This window comes from Eubalaena glacialis, chromosome 15 (assembly GCF_028564815.1).
Source record: "Eubalaena glacialis isolate mEubGla1 chromosome 15, mEubGla1.1.hap2.+ XY, whole genome shotgun sequence".
Classification (NCBI taxonomy): domain Eukaryota; kingdom Metazoa; phylum Chordata; class Mammalia; order Artiodactyla; family Balaenidae; genus Eubalaena; species Eubalaena glacialis.
In genome coordinates this window covers 46,862,374-46,886,149 of record NC_083730.1, presented here as the reverse complement: position 1 = coordinate 46,886,149, position 23,776 = coordinate 46,862,374, and the positions used below count along the sequence as shown (strand labels likewise).

Below are 23,776 nucleotides of genomic sequence, written 5' to 3'. Positions count from 1 at the left end.
TTGGTTTCTGTTAATGCTCTTCTAAATTATAGCCTCATACTCCACAAGTAGTCCTCCATCCTGCCTCTTTAAAGCAAATATGACCTCCTTCTCTTCAATTCCAAAATCCTTATCAAAGTAATGTTGATGATTTCATGGGTCAAATGATATTTAGAATTTCTATTTGGATTTGAGAAATAATTTAAAAATTATTTGAGAATAATTTTCTTGAATGTCTATGATATGTCATATTTGAGACTTTAAATACTGTATCTTATTTAATCCTTATCATATCTACTTCATATATGATGTAGGTATTATTATCACCATTTAAGAGATGAGAAAGCAAAAGATCAGAGGTAAAATTATTTGCTTGGAATCATAATCTAACCAGAGCTGGTGTTGAAATCCAGGTTTGCTCAACTTCAAGGCCCATACTTTGACCACCATGACACCTATTGCCTTCCTACTACATTGGCCCATTTTTTCAATTTTCATATACTAAATTATCATGGGAATGCAGTTGTCATTTAAAATGTTTCATAATCCAATTATTTTCATTCATTCCTTCAACAAATATTTCTTGAACACTATGTGACGGGCACTCTTCTGAATGCTGGAGTTTGCAGTCTAGCTGGGGAGAGACAAGAAATTGGTGTCTTCATTTTCCCTTGCTGTGTAACAAATTACCACTAACTTAGTGACTCAAGACAACACACATTTATTATCTCATAATTTCTGTGGATCAGAAGTCCCAACGTGGCTTAACTGAGTTCTCTGATTAAGGTCTCACACAGCTGCAATCAAGGTATAGACCGGGCCCGGCTCAGGGCTTTTCCACGTTCATGTGGTTGTTGGCAGCATTTACTTCCTGCAGGTATGGAACTTCAGGGGTTATTGAGCTGCTAGAAGCTGCCTGAAGTTCCTTGCTACATGGTTCTCTCCATGGGGGCCTCTCAAAACACGACAGCTTGCTTCTTCAAAGCCAGAAAAAATAAAGTCTCTAAAGCAAGTCTGCTAAAGAAATGGAATCTTTTATAATGTACCCTAAACCCAGGGATGACATTCCATCCCCTTGCAATAAATGGTGACCTCCCATCACTTTTGCCATATTCTGTTGGTTGGAAGCAAGTCAGAGGTTCTGCCCATACCCAAGGGGAGGAGATTATACAAAGGCATACATACTGGGAGACGGGGATGACGGGGGCTTCCTTGAAGTCTGTCTGCCCCACCTGTAAATAAATATACGAGGATAACATCAGATGGAAATGAGTACTCTGCAGAGAATCAAAATATGGTGTTATGATTGCAACTTGGTGTCTCGTGATTGAATGGGCAGAGAAGGCCTCCTTGAGGAAGTGGCATCTGAACTGAGATCTTAGTGCCTAGAGGAAGCCAGCTAGTCTGGCTGTGTTAACAGTGTGGAGAGCAGTGGATGACAGGGAAAATGGTATAAAATGAAGTCAGACAGGTAAGCAGAGGTTAGGCTATGTAAGGATTTACAAATGGACATATTTCTTCTCTATGCTATTATTAGAAGGTTTGAAGTAGTGTGAAGGTGTGATCTAGTTATATATATTTTTTGAAAGGTCACTTCAATTGCTGTAATGAAAATAGATCCTAGGGATTTAATAGTAGAAATAAGAAGGCACTCGGCGGCGACCACTGAGCAGGCCTTACTTTGCTGCCTCGCAACTCGCTCCGCTTCCTCTACAGCCATGTCTCACAAACCCGATATGGCTGAGATTGAGAAATTCGGTAAGTCGAAACTGAAGAAAACAGAAATGAGAGAGAAAAATCCACTGCCTTCACAAGAAACGATTGAACAGGAGAAGCAAGCAGGCGAGTCGTAATGAGGCGTGTGCCGCCAGTATGCACTGTACATTCCACGAGCATTGCCTTCTTATTTTACTTCTTTTAGCTGTTTAACTTTGTAAGATGCAAAGAGGTTGGATCAAGTTTAAATGACCGTGCTGCCCCTTTTCACATCAAAGAATGGAGAACTACTGACAACGAAGGCCGCGCCTGCCTCCCATCCGCCTGTCTGGCTGGCAGGGAAGGAAAAGAACTTGCAGGTTGGTGAAGGAAGGAGGCTGGGTGGGACGACAGTGAAATCTAGAGTAAAGAGCAAGCTGGTCCAAGGTGTCCTGCGGGCTGTAAAATGCAGTTTAATCAGAGTGCCATTTTTGTTGTTGTTGTTGTTCAAATGATTTTAATTATTGGAATGCACAATTTTTTTAATATGCAAATAAAAAGTTTTAAAACCTGAAAAAAAAAAAAGAAGTAAGAAGAGCAGCAGAAAGCCATCATGTAGTCTGGAGGTTAAGCAATGAGAGGTTGGACTGGGGTGATAGTGATGGAGATGGAGAGAGGTAGATGGGTCTGAGAAATGGACCTACTGATATATGAGATGTGGGATATGAGGAACAGAGAAATCCAAGGAAAACTCCTTGTTCTTTATTCTTACTACCCTGATAAAGATAATCTTGTGCAATCCCGCTTTACTTCAAGAATAAATTTCAGTTTATGTCCAGATTATCACCTTCTTGTGTTAACAGTTGTTGCATATAGTTCTTTCATCCACTTATTGGGATGTTGTCTTATCAAGGAGCAACCTCAGATCCCACTGGTCCACATCCAGTCTGACTGCTTTAGGCAACTCTCAGATAAGTACAGATGTTACCCTCAGTCACATCTAGCGAAACTTTCTTATATGCTTTGCTTATAAAGTTAGAAAATGTGTGAAATACAAATTTCAAATGACACTATCCAGTGTGGGAGAGTGAATAAATTTTCTTAAGGATGATTTCTTGTTAAACTAATTATTTGGGGTCATTTCCTTAAGATGAGTCAAGAACCACATACAGAAAATGAAGTAACAGAGTTTTTTTGTTTGTGTTGTGGTTTAATAAAAACACAACTTTAATTTTTGGTCTCCCAGCATCCTTTTAAAATATAATCATTGGCTATAATCTTACCCTGCCTCTAGATGAAATTGGGGCAGTTCCCATGAGCCTTTTGTTTATTCTTAGATGAACAGAAATACAGTCCTAATTTAGAAATCAAAATGTCACAGAAAAAAGTATATATAAAACAAATAGGAGAATCAACTCTTCAATATTCACTCAAAGTCTCCCCTTTCCCAGCTGAGGCCTCTATAGTTGGCCACCTCTGTGCACAGGGGGTGCTTTGGCTTCTGCTCTGATATCCTTCATCCATCCCTCATTCTCTAGCGGGTGTTTGAACCCCCATCAGGGATGAAGCAGAGGAAGGGAGGAGAGATGAGAACTCGGACTTGGCTGGGTGGACTCACTCTCTTGTCCTGGCAGCGCTTCTCTTATAAGTGCTTTCAAGAACCATGCAGGGGTTCACTGCAGGTGCCTGGGTGTTAGCTCAGGACACAGGCAAAGGCCCAACTTCACTGGTGGCCCCTCCAACCCAGGCACACATTGCTGGCGTCCTTCCCTCTCCCAGGAGCTCCAGCCAAGCTCCCTCTCCACATGGGCCACACATTGTCCGCAGGAAACACGTGGGTATCTTCTGGCAGGACATGACCTGAGCTATTCCAGCTCAGCCAGCCTGGCTATCCCACAGAGCAGTTAGCCTTCCCTGCCCTCCCTGTGTCCTGGGCTAAAGTCAGAACCCAGGCGTGGCCTCGAGTAGCGAAACAAAGATATCACTCAAGAAGTCTGAATCACTCTTGTTATTAATGTGTACCAAAACTTTGTCAATACTATTAGTAATCCAGAGTGGTAAATATTTTGATGTAAATAGGATCTATGCATCTAAATTAGATTAGTTTAGAATATTCAAATTATCTTTGCCTTTCTCTTTCTCTCTCTCTCTTCATATATACATGTGTGTGTGTGTGTGTGTGTGTGTGTGTGTAAAACTCTTAAATAAACCCAGATTGGAAATCTTTTTTATTTCTGAGCTCATTCTCTCTCATCCACAGCTTATTTGAATCAGAGAGTTGGACTATATCGTTAAGGTTCCCAGAGACAACAGGTAAGATCTTGCCTTCAGCCTACGGGGCAACTACATTCCTTGTTTTGCCAGCACTGCTGATTGAAAGCAGAGCCCCTGGATTAAAGGCAGAACACACCCTCAGCTCTTAAAAACATCAAAATGAGCAATGGAGCACTCTTTCAGTCAGTGTTTTCTTAGATCTCAATGAATTTGGATTCTCTTTATGATTTCTGAAAAAATATTATATAAATATTTTTATCAAGAAGGTCGATGAAAAAATGTTTAGCCAATAGAACTAGAAAACTAACTTAATATGAGACATTTATAGACAGAGAAGTAAGAATGCCACCTCCCCTGGCCTCATGTTCACTATTTCACAACTGTTTGTAGTCCCACAGCTTGTCTGTACTTGCTCGTTACACTTTCAGGGGATGGTCCACTTCTTAAAGTATTTACTCTTGTTCATATTGCCTTAAGAAAAATCAGTAGAATTCTAGTTATAGCATTTATAGATAATGTACAATATTATTTCCTCCCTTTGCCAACTTTGTATAGACCATGAATATCTACAAATACAGAGAAGAGAGAGAAGAGGCAAAGTACCGGCCATGGACAGAACTCCAAAGGGACTGCAAACTGACATTGACCCTGGCGTGTACTTATCACCTTTTAACCATGTTAGTAATCATGCTAATTTGGATTTGCTCACTCTCTCAGGAGTGAGTGAACATACCACACACACATCGTCAGAGCTTGCTGCTCAGATTCTGAGATCCCCCATGGAAGGATCTCAGGAGGAAAGAAGGTATTTAATCAGTCATTCTGAGTTCTACTGCACAGTAAATTTTTTCCAGAGAAGAATCTTCTCCCATTTTCCTACCTTGGAGAAATATTGCTGGCAGTCAACATCTCTGAGCTAATGAAGGAAAAGGGTTAGGATGTAATCATGCAGAATGTAGACATTTACTTAACCGCCATTTTCAGCATGGAGGTGACTGCAAGTCCAAAGTTCTCTAGTTGAACCTCTCCAGAGAGTAAAGGTTAATCTTCTTCTTGGGTAAAGGAGGGTTATCCACCAGCTCTGAAGGATTTCGAAGATGCCGTATTAACTGCTCAAAATATTGACCCTTACCCTTGTTTTCTCTCCATTTGCATCTTTCTCCAATCCTTGAGGCCTTGGGGTTTTGAGGAATGAATTCATCTACTTCTGGTTTCAACTCTCAAAGATCTGCTGATTCAAATACCACTTGTTCATCTGATGTTTTCATTCTAAAACATAGTTGAAATTGTTTGCTTACTCTCTATTTTATCCTTGTACATTGACAGTTGTTTTAATCCTATTAGGTTGTTTAAATCATTTGAGTTTGATTTGGGGTGTATTTAACCTGCAGTATCTAACTAGAAACTCCCTCGAAATGTTTTCCCCACAATTCAATTCCTTTCCACAAAGAATTTCTTATAAATAGAATTTTATTCATCTCATTTCATCTCATCTCATTTCATCATTGTGCAAAATTAAGTGGAAGTTATAAAAAGAAAAGGCTAATGTGAGAGATAAGAAGCCTACGTTTTATAAACTTCATATGTTTGAGACAGAGATGGAAATCGCTAGGTCTACCAGAAGCTATATCTCTTTACTTTCAATCTGTTGCTTGTTGGATTTAAGCCAGTTGAATATACGAACAGTTATAAGGTACAAGAATAAACTTAAAGGATATGGTTTAAATGCTGAAAATATATGACTAAAAATGGTGTTTCACAAAGTGTAATTAAGGATTTTACAATGGAACTCTTTCTGTAATATATGTCTATTATTAGTCTTTAAAGATTTCGAGTTTTAGAAAGTTCCAGTAACATAGGAACAAAACTATAGGAGTGCCCAAACAATTTTTAGGCCTCCATCTTAAATTTAAGAGCCATAAAGAAATAAAGAGCTACTCAATTAGAAAGGTTATAAAGTATTCAGTAACGCCAAAGTTCTTCTGATATTTTCTGAAACTCTCTTGATCTACTTACTTTCTTTTTCAACTGTATTATAACTCTGCTCTATCAAAACTTGTTTTCATTTTTTAAAAATTATTATTCATGTTACACCTTACTGAAAGTACAAATCAATGTTTTACCTCTTGCCCTTAAAAACAAAAAATCAGGCATGCTTGAACAGTTAGAAAATATTTGAGAGAACAATGTGGTGTAATAAAGAGGATTAAATATTGCTGACTGAACACAAATATGTATTCTCTTTGCCAAAATCCCACTAAATAAAATTTTGAACAGCAATCCTGGAAGCCAGAAGATAATGGAGCAATATATTTGAAATTCTAAGGAAAATTAACTTCTAACTTAGAATTCTATATCTAGTCCTACAATCAATTAAGTGTGAGAGTAAAATAAAGACATTTTCATAATGTCAAGTCTCAAAATGATTATTTCCAATGCACCTTTTCTCAGAAGCTGCTCTCTTCAAGGAAAAAATCAAGAAGCAGAAATCATGAGACCTGGGAAACAAGAGATCCAACAAAGGAGAAGGGAGCAGAAAATGCTAAGAGTAAGAAGGAATTGGAGTCCTAAAACTAATCTGATAAGAACAGCCAGGTCAAACTGGAGCTGAGAGAGAATACCCCAGGAGGGAAACTAAAAAGACAAAGTCAAACAAATGAACAAATAAACAAAGAAAAAAACCTGAGTGAATGATTATCTAAGTTTTCAGAGTTCTGTGAAAATACTGGGAATTACTTAATGAAAAGCACATAGAAATCTAAGCAGTGAGACAATTGCTAACGAACTCCAAGGGAAATGGAAAATTACACACAAAAAAGGAAACATGACCATAGTATGCTATGTGGTTTAGCTGTGAACAATACAAACATAGTCAGAATAATGGAAGCACTGAAATTTCTTCTTACCCCAAATTACGGGATAGCTGCATTGGGAGGTTGCATTGAGAGAAGAATGTATTGAAACAGGGTTGTTGTTGGTTTTTTTTTTCCATTTGTTGGTTTTAAAGAGAGCTAAATGATCATGTCATCTTCCATGAAAGGAATTTAATGGATTAGGTCTCAATTTTTTAACTGAAGAGTACATTTAAAATTTGAAAGAAATCCCAGAAGAAGCAGAACTGCAAATGGGTTGCTTCTGGTAGGCAGGTCAGGAATGGGTAGGGATTGGGCATGAGATTGCTAATATTTCCCATAAACACTTTGTCATTTTATTTGACATGTTAAAGAATATTGGTGATTTTTTTTTAAATGAGTAGGGACCACCTAGATTTAAATCTTTGCCCTGGTCTGGTTATTCAGCAGCCTAAACAAGTTTACTGAGTCCTCTGAACTTCACCGCCATAATTCGAGGGCAGTTTTGAAAACAAAATAAGGAGTCTCCAAATAATTCCTTCCTTGGCACTCAGGCATGTTTTAAGCATATTTTCCAAACCCAGAAGCTCCAAATTCTTGACAAGTCACAGCATGACCATATCTTCTTCCCATACCAAGGGTTCTAAAGATTCGTGCTCAATTAGACTTCCACCTCCCCCCACCCCCCCGCCCCCAGCCCCCTGTTCAATGGATTCTGCAGAGGCTGAGGAATAGGAAAGCCCCAAGTGAACCCATAACTCTTAAGAGATTTCCCAGACAAGAAGGGGAATTTCCAGGCATCTAGGATTTCCTAGGATTTTGGAGATTCTCAAGTCTCAAGTTTCAATCTGAGAACAATTCTGCAACAATTCTGAATGAGCAGTAGAAGGGATGGCTGTACATGCCCAAGCCTGGGAGGTTGGCAGATTAGCTCACTTATGGCACCATGTGTCTATTGGGGAAAGAAGAGTGTGATTTCTTCTTAACTCAAATTTATATCTATGTATCTAACAGATGTTTTTACAAGAATGTTTAAACCTTTTATTTCACATTTTAAAAGACTGAATTTTTTTTTCCAATTTAATAATTCTTAAACTAGTACTTTTGGAAATTTGTATATGAATAAAGTAGAAATAGAAGATTGTTTGAAGCGAATGATGTTTTAGCACTCATCGCTGCTTTTCTGTCTCATTTGCTATTTGCAAAGCAAACTGCACCTCCTTAACAGTTCTCACTCTGAAAAACAGATCCACATTCTTCTCTTATCAGGGGCTGGTCCCTTACACTCAACTTAATGTTCAACTAAAGTGACTCACACTTGTTTTACTTATTTCACACGCTTTTTCACACGCTCTTTCTGGGAAAGAGAATGTACATTGAGCTGTGCTGAGTATTCATTTTATTCGACTGTGTTTAGATGTTTTATACTTATAAACACACACAATTATAGACTGTTTCCAACCTATTTCAGTTAACACTTATGAATGGATGTAGCAACTGTCTGCTTACCACCTTATGGTTTTAAAGTAAGTAATCTCCCATTAAAACAAATTACCAAAAGAAGTAATTATATATATATCAATTTATATTTGTGTATAATGAGTCCTAAATTTTAAAAGTATTAATTGACTCTTTTATTCTCATTAGCACCTTTATTTTGGGCAAAATTTCAAATTAATTAATTTCAAATTAATTAATTTCCTATTATTCTACTAGAGATGATCATTTCTCCTTCTACCACTGGTTACTGGGTTTTTAATTATCTAAAATTTTAATGTAAATCTTGAACTATAGCAGCCTACAGGGAGTGTCACGGTTTAGATTTGGGGTTGCTATTCCCAGGCGGTCAAGAATAGAGTCTTGAGCCAAAAGAACTGTGTGGAAAGCTCTGACTTAATCTTTACTATTCCATTATATTCCCTCACCAAAAACAAACAAACAAAAATGTGGTTTTGTTTTTACTGTGATTTACATAGAGGAGAATGCATAAATCTTAATTGCATAGTTCAGTGAATTCTGACATATGTATGTACCCAAGTAACCAACATCCAGATCAAGATATAGAAAAACATGTTTATCATTCTAGAAAATTTCTCCATGCCACTTTCCAATCAATAGCCCTCCCTTTCTCCAGGAGTAACTGCTTTTCTGATTTCTATCACCAAAAATTAGTTTTGCATATTCTTTGCATGAACTTGATACGAATAAAATTATAAAGTCTATACTCTATGGTGTCTGGCTTGTTTTGATCAATACGTTTTGAGATAAATACAAGGCCTGAAGTTTGAAAAAAGAGAAGTAAAAATGGCTTTTCTTCACAGATGGCGTAATTATGTGTGTAAAAATCTTAAGGCATCAGGAAAAAATGCCTATAAATACTAAGAAAGTTAGTCAAGAGCTACAAAGTCACCATATAAAAATCACTGTATCTCACTACGCCTTTTGAATATCTTTATGGTTGATTAAGAAATTATTTGCTGGAATAGAAGTATTCTTTAACAAATAGACACCCAGGGACACACACAAACATAACTCCAAAACAAACATGATTAACAAGGTGAAAAAAGACCTAAACTATCCCTAAAACCTAGTAAGCAATCAAGATTTTTAAAAAGAAAGTGCCAGGCAATGCATAGAAGAAAGCATTTAACTCTTGTATCCATCCGTTTGTCCTCCCCTTGAGGAACCTTTCACTTATATATACGTATCCTTATTTCTCTGTGAATACAATTTTAAAAAATCAAGTTGCAAAGTATTTGACAGAGTAAGATCAACTGGAAATGGGACCTTGTGCTTCTTTCCTTTGTTTATAAACCAGAAGATTCTCTTATGAGTAAAGAATTAAATGAAAACATTTAAATTGTCTTAAAAACTAAACTACCTCTGCACACTTGGTGTGTGTGTGCACATTTGCACACGTTCTGTCTTTAGAAGGTATTAAGCCTCACAAAGGATAACAAATGAAACAAGTGCAATACTTAAATAGATGTAATCCAGTTAAGTAAAGTTTAAAGGTTAGTAGTAGGCTATGTACAAAACAAGGCTACCAGATAATTTGCTTTTCTACAGCTAACTGAATACAATGTAGAAGATGACTATAGACATATTTGTTTTGAAATTTCCAGTGCTAGACACTCTGCTAAGGACTTCACATTCCTTATCTCATTTAATCTTCACAAAAACTGAAGCAGGTAATAGTTCCCCCATTTTATAGATGAGAAATCAAGGTTTAGGGAATTTAGGTAACTTCCCCAAGGTTTCACAATAATTAAGTAAAGAAACCAAAACTCAAGTCAAGAGCTTCCTTCCATGCCCTGACCCCCTTTGCTATCTTCCTCTATGTAAGTCGATATTCTCCATTTCCGTTTTGAACATCTCCTAAATGAAGGTAAATTTGTTATGTACAAGTAAATTTCCTAAGTGTCTTAATTGAAATGAAATAAATACTTAACCCACATAAGAGCAATGTGATATAGAGACTAAATTCTAATAAAGGAGATCATAATAACTGGGAAAAAAATCTGGCATAGTCTAATTAAATAGTTTTGTTTTTACATGTTGAGCAAATAGTGATTCCCTACATGTGATTTTCATGTACATATCACAGCAACTGCATGGGAAAGATATTTCTACAATTTTACAAAGCAGCACACTTGGGCTCAGAGGTGAAATGATTGTCACTCAAAATCACAACAGCTGACTAAAACCAGACGGTTACAGAGCTCATTCAATTGAGGATATGAACAGAGTTCACAGAAAGAAAAATGCAAATGGCCAATAAAACTTTAAACCTCAACTTCATCAAAATCAGAAAGATTAACATTTAAACTACAGATAATATAAACCTTTCAGCCATCAAACTGGCGAACATAAGTAATTCAAACCTTCTAATGATGAAAAGGATGTGCAGGTAATGGAATTCTCCCTCATTCCTGGTAGGTATGTGAATTGCTACAACTTTTTAGAAAGTCATCTAATTAATATCCAGTAAATTTTTAAATTTCTTACATTTTGATTAGGAAATTTCACTTTAGAACCAATCCATCACAAATAAAAACTTTGGATATACGTACCAGGATTTTTATTACAGCCTCCTTTGCAATAATATATGAGTAGATACATACTTAAATATGCAAATTAAAACTAGATCCACAACAGTGCAAAAGTCATTCATCGGAAAAAAGGTTAGTCTTTTCAACAAATAGTGCTGGAACAATGGGACAGCTATAGGTAAGAAAATGAACTTCAACCTACATGTTATACATTATGCCAAAATTGACTGACAAAGGATCATAGACTTAGGTTTAAATCATAAAATCATAAAACATTCAGAAAAAAAAAATTTTAAATCTTTGTGACCTGGGGTTAGGTAAAGTGTTCCTACAAAGTGAAACATAAAACACAATCCATTCAAGAAAAAAATGATGAACTGAACTTCATCCAAATTAAAAATGTTTGCTTTGTTCAAGACACTGCTAAGAAATCTAAAGGCAAGCTACAAACTGGGAGAAAATGTTTGCAAGTCACATATGCAATAAATGACCTGTATCAAGACTGTATGACTAACCTTCAAAATTCAACAGTAAGAAAACATAAAAACCTATATAAAGATGTGCAAAAGACTTGAACAGACACTTCACCAAAGAGGATCTAGAGATAACAAACAAGCACTTGAAAAGATATCCAATTTCACTAGCCATTAGGTAAACGCAAATTAAAACCAAGGTAAAATACAACTACAAAACCATTAGAACAACTAAAATGAAAAATACTGACAACATCAAGTGCTGGTGATGCTATAAACATTCAGGTACAGGTCTTTCAGTGTGAAGATAATTTTTATTTCTCTCCAGTAAATGATTAATTTTGAAGAAATTGCCCAACTTTTCCAGAGTGGCTGTACCATTCTGTATTCCCAGGAGCAATGTATGAGTGTTCAGTTGCTCCACATTCGGTTGTACCTAAATTCTCCCACACTCCACACTCATACAACTCCTGAAAAGGGAACCGGCATTTTCTCAGTAATAGCAGCCATTAATCCTTTGCCATGTCATTCATCAATGGAGTTCCTCTGGTCTAGGAATTTTTTCATGGAAAATGAGATGTGTTTCTCCATTCATAATAATTGGTTGGTTGATTTCCAGTCATTTGTTTGTTACTCCATGTCTAAATTCTACTGTGCTTGTCAGCAATCTCCTATCTAAATTTTAAGGCCTATTCATCACGTATAAATTAGACTGTCATATAATCAAATGTTTCTTAGAAAAAGAATGAAGTCTTTTGTGCCATGGGTACAAAGACATGATGCATCTTTGCAGATGGTAACACGCAAGCCAGCTAACCCATATATGACCATGTGGTTTAGCAAAGAAAAAGCCCCTGGAAGGCAGTAAATGCAATCTCAGCAATTTTTTTTTTCCTTTAGATTTTCCCCACCCAGAGCTTTCCTCTCTATCCCTATTGCATTTTCATTTTTTCTTCTTTCCACTTCTTCCTCTACTCTTCTTCATATCATTATTCTTCCTTCCATTTGTTTCATTTTTTCGTCTTCTTTTTTTCACCTCTGTCCCTTTTCTCTGCAGTTTCTGACTCTGTGAGTATAGTGGACTTAGGTATTTTCCCGGGGTATTTTCCAAAGGTTTGGGAAAAGCACCAGGCCTGGGACTTGAGGTCACAGAGGCAATAATAGCACCGACTCTGGATGGTGATGGACAATGGTTAGAGTGATGACGTATCCAGATATCACTGAGTGGAGGAAAAATAGAAAATGAGGAAAAGGAAAGTTCTATGTAGTTTACCTCTAAACTGAAAACCAAAAACTTCCAACATAACTCGTCCAATAAATCTGATTTTTTACATAGTTTGGACTAGCAAGTTAAAAATTCTTACAATATTTGGCCTAAACTCCTCAGCTAATACTATAGAGTATACCCAGCAAGCATATTATAGATACAAATGAAGAAGTGGGCTCCTTTTTCTATACTTTGCTAAACAGAGCTTAATGAAGAAAAGATTTAAGAAAAGAAATGAGAAGTCTATTTTAAACAAAATGAGATCACTTAAGCATGAGTGATATAATAGAAGACGTGGCATGATTTTCATGGCATGAAAATAGGCATGATTCTAGTATGGGGAACTTTAAAGAGATAAGAGAGAAATGAAAGTTGAAATACAAGAAACAAAGCATTCATATATGTAATTAACAATTGTCTTGGAGGAAATTAAAGGACACAGGCAAGTAAAAAAAAAAGATCATCAATATTATAATGTTTGGGAATGACAGAGAGAGAGAGAGAAAGAAAAAGAGAACTCATCTAGAGGCCAGATAAAAAATTCTTGTTGATTGCAGTAATAAGGAGGAAGTAAATTAGGAAGATAACATGGAGAAGAAGCAGTAAGATTTTGCCATGAGTGGAAGGAAGGGCTGGTTAGATCATCTGCCAAGTGGAGAAGATGTAAACATCTGAGCCAGACAGAACAAGTATCAGTGACTGTTGTACAAGAAGTCAGTTTTGCCCTAAACCAAGTAGAGTGAAAACACTGGTTCTGCCAAGAAGCTGATTTTTCCATCAAGCATGGAACAGCAACAAATACATAATTTAATTATCATTGAAAGCAGAGATGACACTAATTGTATTTTAAGCTCTTCATAATCTCATGGAATGTGATAGTAAGTGAATTGTGGACAGCATCAAGCTCATTTCTGGTGCTCAACTAAAGGCACACAATAAAAAACTAAGCTAGCAAGAAGGAATTTGTGTTATTATTCTGTATTAGCTACCTGGAAAATCTTAGGTACTTTGCATTTGAGACACATTTTCTTGTTTCCTGATCCTTCTTGCAAAATGAAGGTATACAGGCAGTTCTTTGCCAAAGTGAACACAGAAAGGAGAGGCAGGGCAGAGTCACCCTAAGCATATACCTCCCTCCACCTTTGCCCGCCAGTAGACCAAGCTAGTCACATCAGAGGTGAGGCATCCATAGCCTCCACCCATTTTCAAATTTCCCACTGGAATACTGACACTCCTCTATGGACCTCCAGTAAGGAAATGAGAACACAAGAATAGAACATAAACTCTTAGTTTCCGCAATTGGGAGATAACAGTCGGTATTAATTATTCCTTATGCAGCCCAGGACGCTTGACCTCTTTGGATATGCCTGTGGTGTCAAAGGAATTCCATTTACAAAAAGGCCCCAAGTCTTTAAATGGGTGGGTAAACACTGGAGCTCATGGCCAGATTTTCCTGTGACTGAGTTACAACACTAAAGATTAGGGAAAGGGCTATTTTTTTTCTTCAAACTCTAGGAAGGTAGCCTTAGAGTTGCACTTCCAGACAGAGAAGCATAAATGTAGATGCCTCTGGACCATGAAAGCAAGAAGTCCTGGGCTTAGGAAAGGGACTACACAATGTATTTTGCTGCCTGCTTTAAAGGGATTCAAATAGTTCTTAACAAAAACGAGTTTATAAAAAGCTCTATCCAGATTCATAGGGAAGATTTAATTACGTTTTAAATTAACATATAATATAAATATGGTATACCTATGGTGCCTCTGAAAACTGCACCTATCACAAGCATATGGCTCAGTGAATTTTTATCAGATAAGTATTACATCTCATGTAACTAGCTCTCTGATCATGATCTAGAGCATTAACAGAAGGCTTTCCATCACCAACTTCTAATGTAACTACTAGCCTGAATTCTAACAGCATAGTTTTGCCTGTTTTTTGTTTTTAAGCTTTTGTTTATTTACCTTGAATAAGTGAAATAATGCTGTATTTTCTCTTCTTGTATCTGGCTTCCATCCAACATTATGTTTGTATGATTCATTCATATATTTGGGGGTAGTTATGGATTGGATTGGTTATTCTCATTGCTGTACAGTATTTCATTATATGAACCTACTGTAATATATTATCCATTCTACTACTGATGAACATTTGAGCAGTTTTAGTTTGGGGATGTTATGAATAGTACTGTGATAAACATTCTCATATATGTGTCTTTCAGTGCATATATTCATTCATTTGTGATAGGTATATATCAAGGAAGTGGAATTGCTAAGCCATAGGGTAGGCACTTGTTCATGTGTTTTAACAGATAGTACCAAACAATTTTCCAAAGTGTTTCTACCAATTTACATTGCAACTATAATGTGTGAGAGTTCCAATTGCTCTATATTTTTGACAATATTTTCCATCTTTTTATTTTAGCCTTTCTGATGGGTGACCAGAGGGATTTAGAGATGTACTCTTAACAGTGGTTGAGGAGTCTTGCAACCAGATCTTGATAATTCCAGCTGTAAATGATGTATTTGGGTCTCAGATTCCACTTTGATATGTAGCACCTTTTTGGTAAATGAAAATAAATTGATTTTTCAGAAATCTACCCAGCAAGCCAAATTTACCCATCAACAAAGGCTTTGAAAAACGGTTGAGGGATCTATTCTTCAATTCAGTCACATTGAATGAACCTGCAGTTTCAAGGACATATAGTTTTTCAAGTATTGGGCTGGCCCAAAAGTTCGTTCCGGTTTATCATCCCATCTTATGGAAAAACCTAAATGAACTTTTTGGCCAACCCAGTAATTTCATTTTTCTTCCTAATACTTTTACTTTTAATCAATCTGATTATCTGTTCCTTTACAGATTTATCCAGAATGCTTTGGTGCTTTCCAAAGCAGATCAGGGACCCCTTAGAAAACTTGTTCTAGATTAAAATGTTATTTATCTAGTTATTACTGCCTGATTTTTACTGTGATAATTATCAGAGATTCAAAGAGCAATAAAATAGAACCCCCTTTTCTAGCAACTCACAAACTAAGGAGAAAGATAACAGCTAACATTCTTTGAGTCTTTCGTGTATGCACTTCACACACATTATCTCACTTAATCCTCATTAACAACACAGGAGTATGTTCTATTATTGTCCCCTACTGCAGATGAGGAGACCGAGGCACAGAGACATGAAGAAACTTGCCCAAGGTAACAGTGATGTAGAAATGGCATTCAAAGCCAGGAAGTCTGATCCCAGACTACGCTTTTAACCATTATACCATCTTATGACTATAACAAAAACCAGAATAGGACATGTGCTTTAAAATAGAGCTGAAAACAAAGTTATCCGAGAGATACAAGAGGAAGAGATGAATTCTGACTGAGGAAGTTGGGAACTTTATGGAAATGGCATAGGATGAGCTGGGTCTTTAAAATTAGGTAGTACTTTGAAGGAAAAAAATGAGAAGGAATGGAACCTCATGTAGAGAAAACAATACAGATTCAAAATTCCTTGGGGGAAGGAAGTGTAACCTGAGAGACTAGAAAAAGGTCTGTAAGTTAACAAATGCTGAATGGACACAGAAATTTAGGGCATGTCAAGTATTTTATGCATCATGTAGCCCTGTACTGCAGTTCAAGTGGCTGACGGATGAGAGAGTGAATAAATGGGTAAAGCGCACATTCAGGAAAGCAGTACTTTGGGCCTAAGGTTTAAAATTTCTCATTCCGTATAATTTATTTTGTACTATAATGTTGAGATCTTCAATGAAGTAACTCATTTCAAAATTCTGGGAGTGGCTTTGCTAAAGGATCATTAAATTTAATTGTATAGAAACTAGGCCAAATTTCAAGTCACTTTCAATAGTGTTATCTTCACATAATCACTTTAAAATTTTACTTTAAAATGATTAAAGAAATCACTGACCCAAAATATTATTTTAGCGTTAAAGAGAAGAAATAGATATAAAATATGCTTCAAATAACAAATGTTGAGGCGATGTTAAGTAAGATGAATAAATAAACAAATAATGGCTAAGTAAAGATATTTTTAAATTAGTACCCCAAAAGTACTTGGAAAATATTTATCCTTGCTTATAATCAAAGAGGCATAAATTGTAACAACCTGGAGATGATATACTACACCTATTAGAATGCCAAAAATATGTTCAATGATACTGATGGCTATGTTGTGGTGAAATTGACCCTTTAAGAAAACACTGTTAGTAGCTTTATAAATTATACAATGCTTTTGGGAATGATGTATTCAAGAATCATGAAAAAAATCCATATCATAATTATTCCATTTCTAGAAGTTCATTTATTTATTCAATAGATGTTTATCAAGCACCTATAGTAGGGGCCTAGAATATAAATATCAGCAACATGTATTCCCTTCCTTCAAGAAACTAATACACTAATTGAGGGCGGACTTGAAAAATAAAATAAAATACTACCTCTCAGTTTAACGGCTCTATAAGGTATGGTATGCATGGGGGGAAGAGAAAACTAAGAATAAGTTATCTTAAGGAAACCATTTGAGACAGCAAAAGAAATTCATGAGGATGTTAATGGGGTATCTGCAACATTAAAAACAAAATCAAGGAGGAAAAAAAAGTCAAAAACCCAAAATATATTGACTTAATGAAACAGTTTAAAGCATTCTGATAAGACAAGATAGAGTGTGGCAATACCTTTAAAAAAGAAAAACCATATTCAATAAAAATATTATCATGTAAAATTGTTTATACAATATAATTATGGCATGTAGAAATATGCAGACATGAGGTAATGAATAAAAATTGATCAGCTCGACTAAAAGATCATTTTAATCAAAAATGGCATTTAAGGTTATATTTTCTTTCCAACAAAAGGTAAACTTTACTCATTTAATAATTCCTGGAAAATTAAAGGGAAAACATTCAGATTGTAAAATTATAGAGATTACACCTAAGTATTAAGGTAAAAACTCTGCTATATTAAGTTGCAGAAGGTTAACAACCTAATGTTTTTATATTTGCACCGTATCTTTCCAGTTCAAAATCTTTCTCAATTATTATCATTATGAACACAATATTCCTGTTAAAGAAGTGGGTGTTGATTGGTGGCTATCTCCATATTTTTCAAGTGACAAAAAGAGAGCTGAGATTATTTCAGTGACGTGTCATTTGCTTGGTTACAAGAGCAGAAGTCTATCTCAAGTCAACAATGATTTCCAATGGGCTCAGTAGCCGCTAATCAGAACATTTTAAAGTAACTTTTTCTTTATCTGCCAAACTTTGAATATAGAACCCTGTGTTTTTTCCACCAGAGATTATTTTATAGCACTATAAAGTCATTCTGGAAGTCTAACTATGACTATGTTTTTATAAAGTAGAGAGATACAAAATTCTGAAAATACATTTGAGCTGGTAGAATTTTTCTCAAGAAGAAAAAAACCTATGAGATTTTGTTTTCAATATATGTGCACACAACATATTTTCATGATCGAAGCAAGTAATTGTTATTACAAGAAAAGAAGCACTCAGAATTATACTATAATCAGATCAACTTTTCAGCATTAACGTCTGCTATTATCAGTTGGAATAATACACTAAGACTTTAAAGAATTATGGGTGAAACCCTTGTAACTAATTGCACTTGTGTATTAACTAACAATGCTTGGGTTGTGCCTTTTTTTCCCTCCAAAGCTATTTGTAGTTGTACCAACAAGCTTGATGGGTAGAATTTGACCTCTTACTCATAACATTGAAAACAAGTATCCCATGCACATTTTAGGCAACTATCTATAACAATTTATGTTGATCTCATCTTTCAAGCAAATATTATATAAAATAAAGTTATTATGTACTCTAATATTCCCATTAAAATTCTTCAACTGTACAAGTTGAAAAAGAAAGTTATATTCTCTAATAAGTTATTTTTAATCTCTTGAAGAAAACTACCTCATATGCTTATTAACTTGACTTTGCACAGTATAAATAGAAAAGTGAAATAAGTTTCTTTCCTTAGGAAAAAAAGAATTATCTATTCTAAGTATTGAGAATATTTAACTTTCTAGAATTTTATCTATCTATACTTTAACAAAGCCAAACTTGTGAGACAGAAACTATAATGCTAATATTTTTCTCATTCTTTTAAAATAATGATTAATAAGAGAAGTAATAAAGGCTCTAACTAATTATATTTCTTATGAATGTTCATTTTGATCGATCTATCCTAATGATCTCAAAACACTTAAACATTTAGTTGTCCCTGATTCAGTCTTTTTCCTTGTTCACTTGCTTACCCACTCCCAAGTCTACATTTTAAGTAGTTTGGATCAGGGCCGATTTAAAAATCCCAGCTTGTTCATGGGAACCAACTGATTCAGAATGAATCTTTCCTAATTATTTTGTGTTCACATGGGTGTTCACTTTGGCTACTCCCTAAGCTTACAGCCAAGAGGGAAAATTACCTTTCCACACCCAACTAAAAACAAAGTCAAAGAATAATTCCTTTGGTGAGCAGCGTCACTGAATAAGCAGTTTTCACTTGGTGTGTGTGTATTTTTTAATGAAGACCTGTTTGTAGATTAAGTCAACAAAGTAGTTTTCACATAGAAGAATATGCAATTCTGTTGTTGCTTTTTCTTTAGAAATTAAATTCTGAAATTTACAACCTTTATTGCCAAGTTTTTAAAATCCCAAATGACATGTGTTGTATCCTGTATGAAACAGTTTTCTTAAAGAGCATATTAGAATTCTTTTCTTAGTCTTTTTTTAAGTCTTTCATCTCTACCCTTCCAAAATAACATCTTCTTTTGATATTATCAAATTTTATGCTGTTCTAAATGAGCATGTCTTTGAGTTAGCTCCTTTTTAGAAGGTAAATATATTCGTGCCATGGTTTTAAAAACAAAAACAAAAAAACCCCTGACAGTATTAGGGCACAGAACAGTTTCTTACCCTTCTGAATATAAAAGTCCAGGATTAATTACTGTCTGGTTTGACCTGGAAAAGTATCCAAGCCCTCCAGAGAGGCCTGGTCCAAGCTTCCTCTATCGGCGATTGCTTTGCTTTAGGAGAACAGCATAGATTGTGTGCTCATAAAAAAGAAAAGAGAAAATTCCCCACGAGCTGAATTGATATTCCAGAGAAAGATGGAGGGGTTTTTCACAGAACAATGAGAGCATACTGGTGAGGTTTTAGAGCCTCCAGTTCTTCTCTAAACCCACCTTCAGAAGGACTCCTCCCCCCCTCCCCCACCCCGGCCATCCCCCGCGGCCCACCCCTCCATGCCACCCTCCGTTTCCAAGGTGATGAGTCAAGACAATCCACTCGCCTCGGGAGTGGTTTCTGCCCTGGTAACTGGCAAAGTGCTCCACTTGAGGGCTGAGAAACACTTTTTGAAAATGGTGGTGATGACAGACTTGGGTGGGCTCTTGCCATGTAGCTGATGAGAGTCGAATTTTAGAGGCAGGATCTGGGATGAAGGCCACTGCAAGTGAAAAGAGCTACACAGAATCAGTAATGTGTGTGGATGTGGAAATAAAAACAGAAGTTTGAAAACATTTCTGTCTTCCACATGGTCATAGCCTTTACTTTTGACCCAGAAAATGAATGACTTCCTTACATGTTAAGGTACTTCTGACAAGATAAAACATATAAACATTGCATCACTATGTCATTTGTATTCTTTCTGAGTTTGGAGGAAAACACAATCGGGCAACACAGATCCTTGTGGTGTTTATTATTCACCAACTAACCTCTGGTTTGGAAAAATTTGAAAAACTTGTCTGACCCCTTATTTTCTGAAAATTCCCCCCATTTCATAACTTTAGCCAGCTAAGAAAACTAGGTTTCTTTAATCTTCTTTAAGCTATGCCAAGATCTCAATCAAATGAGGTAGGTTCCCGTTTTATTTTTCACAGAATCCAATAAGTGCAAACTTGCATATTGCCAGGTGTCACAATCCACATCCTGTCTGTAAATGAATCTCAGGGAGCATTTTAAAAACAGTAGAGTAGATCTTTCCATTTTCCTGAACCATATTCCCTTTTCTTCCCTTATTTAATGTCCTTTTATAGTAAATTCTTTATTAAAAAGAGAGATACATTAACATTCTATTCTGATACCCCCAATTCAAGGTTGTATAAATGGTGCTACCTAATTGCATTTTTCAACTCAATAAACTCTGCCCAAATATCTTTCTCTTTCTTGCTTGCTTGCTTTTTTTTTCATACTGTTATCCTCTATTCGGGAAACAATCCACAAGAATTTACCAAGCGCTTTCCATGTATTTATTCTCCAACATTAATTTCTTCCTTCTCTGAACACTTACTAAATTATAATATAAAAGGCTCTGTGAGACACAAGTAAGCCCTAACCTTTTACTTCTAAGCTTACATTTGAATGTGTGCGTATGCTTGTGTGTGTGTGTGTGCGTGTAAAAGAGAGGGGTGAGTATATGAGGGGAAAATATGTAAACAATCAATTGCAATTCAAGTCAGAATGAAAACAGCAGTAGAAGTATTTTAGATGCGTTCCTTCTGATTGTAAGACATATCCAAAATGTCAACGGAAGGAGGCAGCCTCTGTGTCTAGAGGTGGAAGCCGGATGGTGATGTGATGGGCAGAGAATGAGTCGGAGGAATTCTCTGCTGAGGCAGCAGCGTAGGGAGAAGGATGACGTGAGCCCTGCGCGGGGAAGCTGAGCTGCCTCTGTGGGTAATTTAGTGCATTCTCATTTGCCTTTGTCTCTAGGGAACTATAGGTCTCCAAGGGATGACTTTGATGACCACACATCATGTCAAGTTAATCCATGTTCACATTAGTCCTGAACTGGTTGGATTTCATCTCTATCAGAAAGTAGCCTCTCATTCAAGCACTGTTTTCTTTTGTAGTTGGAAGTTTCCCATTTAGTTTAGACCTTGGGAAGATAATGTTTTGGACTGGGTTTGAGCCTTTAATTTTATGTGCTTTGAAATCTTCATTTTTTTAAAAAAGGAAACTTAAAAGCTAACAATATCCAACAATGAATCTAGAAAACTTAAAGTGATTTCCCAAGATTACTTTTCTGGGGGAGACCTGAAGGAGACTTCCTTGAACCTCTTTGTGGATTCTCAATATCACTTTCTCCACATCATCCTCCTTACTCTCTGATCACTTTTTTCTGAAACAATTAAAAATTGTTATTTTACTGATTTACTCACTTACTCAGCTTGTATGATTTTATAGTATTTCAAGTACCGTGTGAGAACTTGAGGAATTTAAAGGATTTTTTGTTGTTATTGGTTTTGTCTTGTTTTGTTTTTCAGGGAAAACTAAAAACTAAATAAAGAGGGATAAATGCTCTGTCAGGGAAGTCCAGAGCACTCTGGGCCTTGTTGTTGGAAGAGTTTTTACTGCCTGTCTAGAGAGTGAGGAAAGATTCCACAGCTCAGCCTAAACTGACTCTGAAGATAATAAGTAATCATGCAGAGGGAGCAGAAAATACAAGCACATAAAGGTGAGAGACAACGTTAAAAATTGAGAGAATCTGAGGCTGTAACCAAAGGACTGAGCAAAAATTGAAGTTGGAGTGGCTGACGATGCCATGGAAATAAGGGCAGGATGACCAGTTTAGAGTTAAACGTGTTGAGTTCATGGTGCTGGGGCCATCCCCATCTACCTTTCTTTTCCTCCCTGGAGTAACCCCCCTCTTAGAACTCTGTAATAGCACCCTGTATACAGGGCCAAGTCCGAACTCTGTAGAAGACATTCAAGGTCCTGCAACTGTGTCTCCAGTGTTAACTTTCCACCCTAATCTTACAACACCCCTGATCTCTCTATTCTCAAGTACATCAGGAACTCTCAAATTCTGAGTCTTTGCTTCACAAGTCTGTATTTAGCTTTACTCTACCTGGTAAAGTCTGACTCATTCTGCAAGGTCCATTTAAATGTGCCTTGTAGCTAAAGCATTCTGGGACCCTTCCTGACCTCTAAGTCAAAATGAACACCTGTCTCTTCTATGCCACAATGATACTCTAATCTTACCTCCATTAAATGAGCCCATATAACATTTGACTAATAATAGCTAATTTGACTAATAAATAGTTATACACACTACTTGCTATGTTTAAGGCATTTCTTTAACTATATTTAATTCTCATAACTGACACATAAGGTACATACTATTGTTACTCCATTTTACAAATGTGCAAACTTAAGCAAAGAGAGTTTAATGACCCATCCAAGTCCACACAGCTAATAAGTGGTAGAGCCAGGATTCAACCCAACCAGCTCCAGTGTCCATACTCTTAGCCACTGTCCTATAATAAATTCCTGAAAACTAAAGACAGGGGTTTACTCATCCTGTCACCCCAGGATCTCTAGTGCTGGGAATACTTCATGACCATCTATTACATAATTATTTATGTTAATATTTTTAAATGTAAGAGGATAAATTTTAATAACTTCCTGTGATACTATGTTCTGATCATGAAGTTCTTCCTAATATTCACCTTAAATCTCCTTTAATATAGTGAAATGCATGCCCTTTGGTTCAGTTCTCAATGGATACAAAAAAGCCCTCTGGCCTTTCATTTTTCTTTTCTACCAGATCATTCCAATCACCATACAAATGTATCTCCACTTCTCCCATCAAAAAAAATTTTTAAACAAACATACAAAAAAATCTCTTGATCCCACTTCTCCTTGAGCTACCTCATTTCCCTTTTCATCCTTTATAGCACAACTCTTGGCAAGAGGTCCATACTCAAATTTGCCATTTCATCTGATCCTATTCTCTCTTAAACCCATTGTAATCAGGCTTCCACTCCCATTATTTCTCAGAAATTGGATCCAACTGATGGTCAGTTTCTCATCGTTCATATACTGTGACCTATCAGCCTCATTCAATACAGTTGATCATCTTCTCTTTGGTACACCTTCCTCACTTGAGTTCCAGGATACCACACTCTCTTTTCTTCTCCTCTTCCTATTCACCACTTCACAGATTTCTTTTATGGGCTCTGCTTCTTCTCCTTCAGCTCTCATTGTTGGAATTCCACAAGACTCAGTCCTTGGTTCTCTTCTCCTTTCTTGCTACACTCCATTGATTACATCGTCTTGTCTCATGGCCTTAAAAACCATGCAGATGCCAATGACTACCAAATTTATATCTACAGCCCAAACCTCTTTCCTGAACTCCAAATGTATTTCTCCAAATGCTTATTCAAC

General features: G+C 36.3%; 1 protein-coding gene across 1 annotated transcript; it reads left to right on the top strand.

Annotated features, from left to right (window-relative positions):
- The first annotated feature begins 1,640 nt into the window (after positions 1–1,640).
- LOC133075326 (thymosin beta-4-like) lies at positions 1,641–2,238 on the top strand. Its single transcript, XM_061169498.1, has one exon. It carries the CDS (start codon positions 1,698–1,700, stop codon positions 1,830–1,832), a length of 135 nt encoding a protein of 44 aa, XP_061025481.1. The 5' UTR covers positions 1,641–1,697; the 3' UTR covers positions 1,833–2,238.
- Positions 2,239–23,776: the final 21,538 nt, after the last annotated feature.

Coding starts and splice junctions, on each gene's coding strand:
- LOC133075326 (XM_061169498.1), top strand. CDS start 1,698: ATGTCTCACAAACCCGATATGGCTGAGATTGAGAAATTCGGTAAGTCG.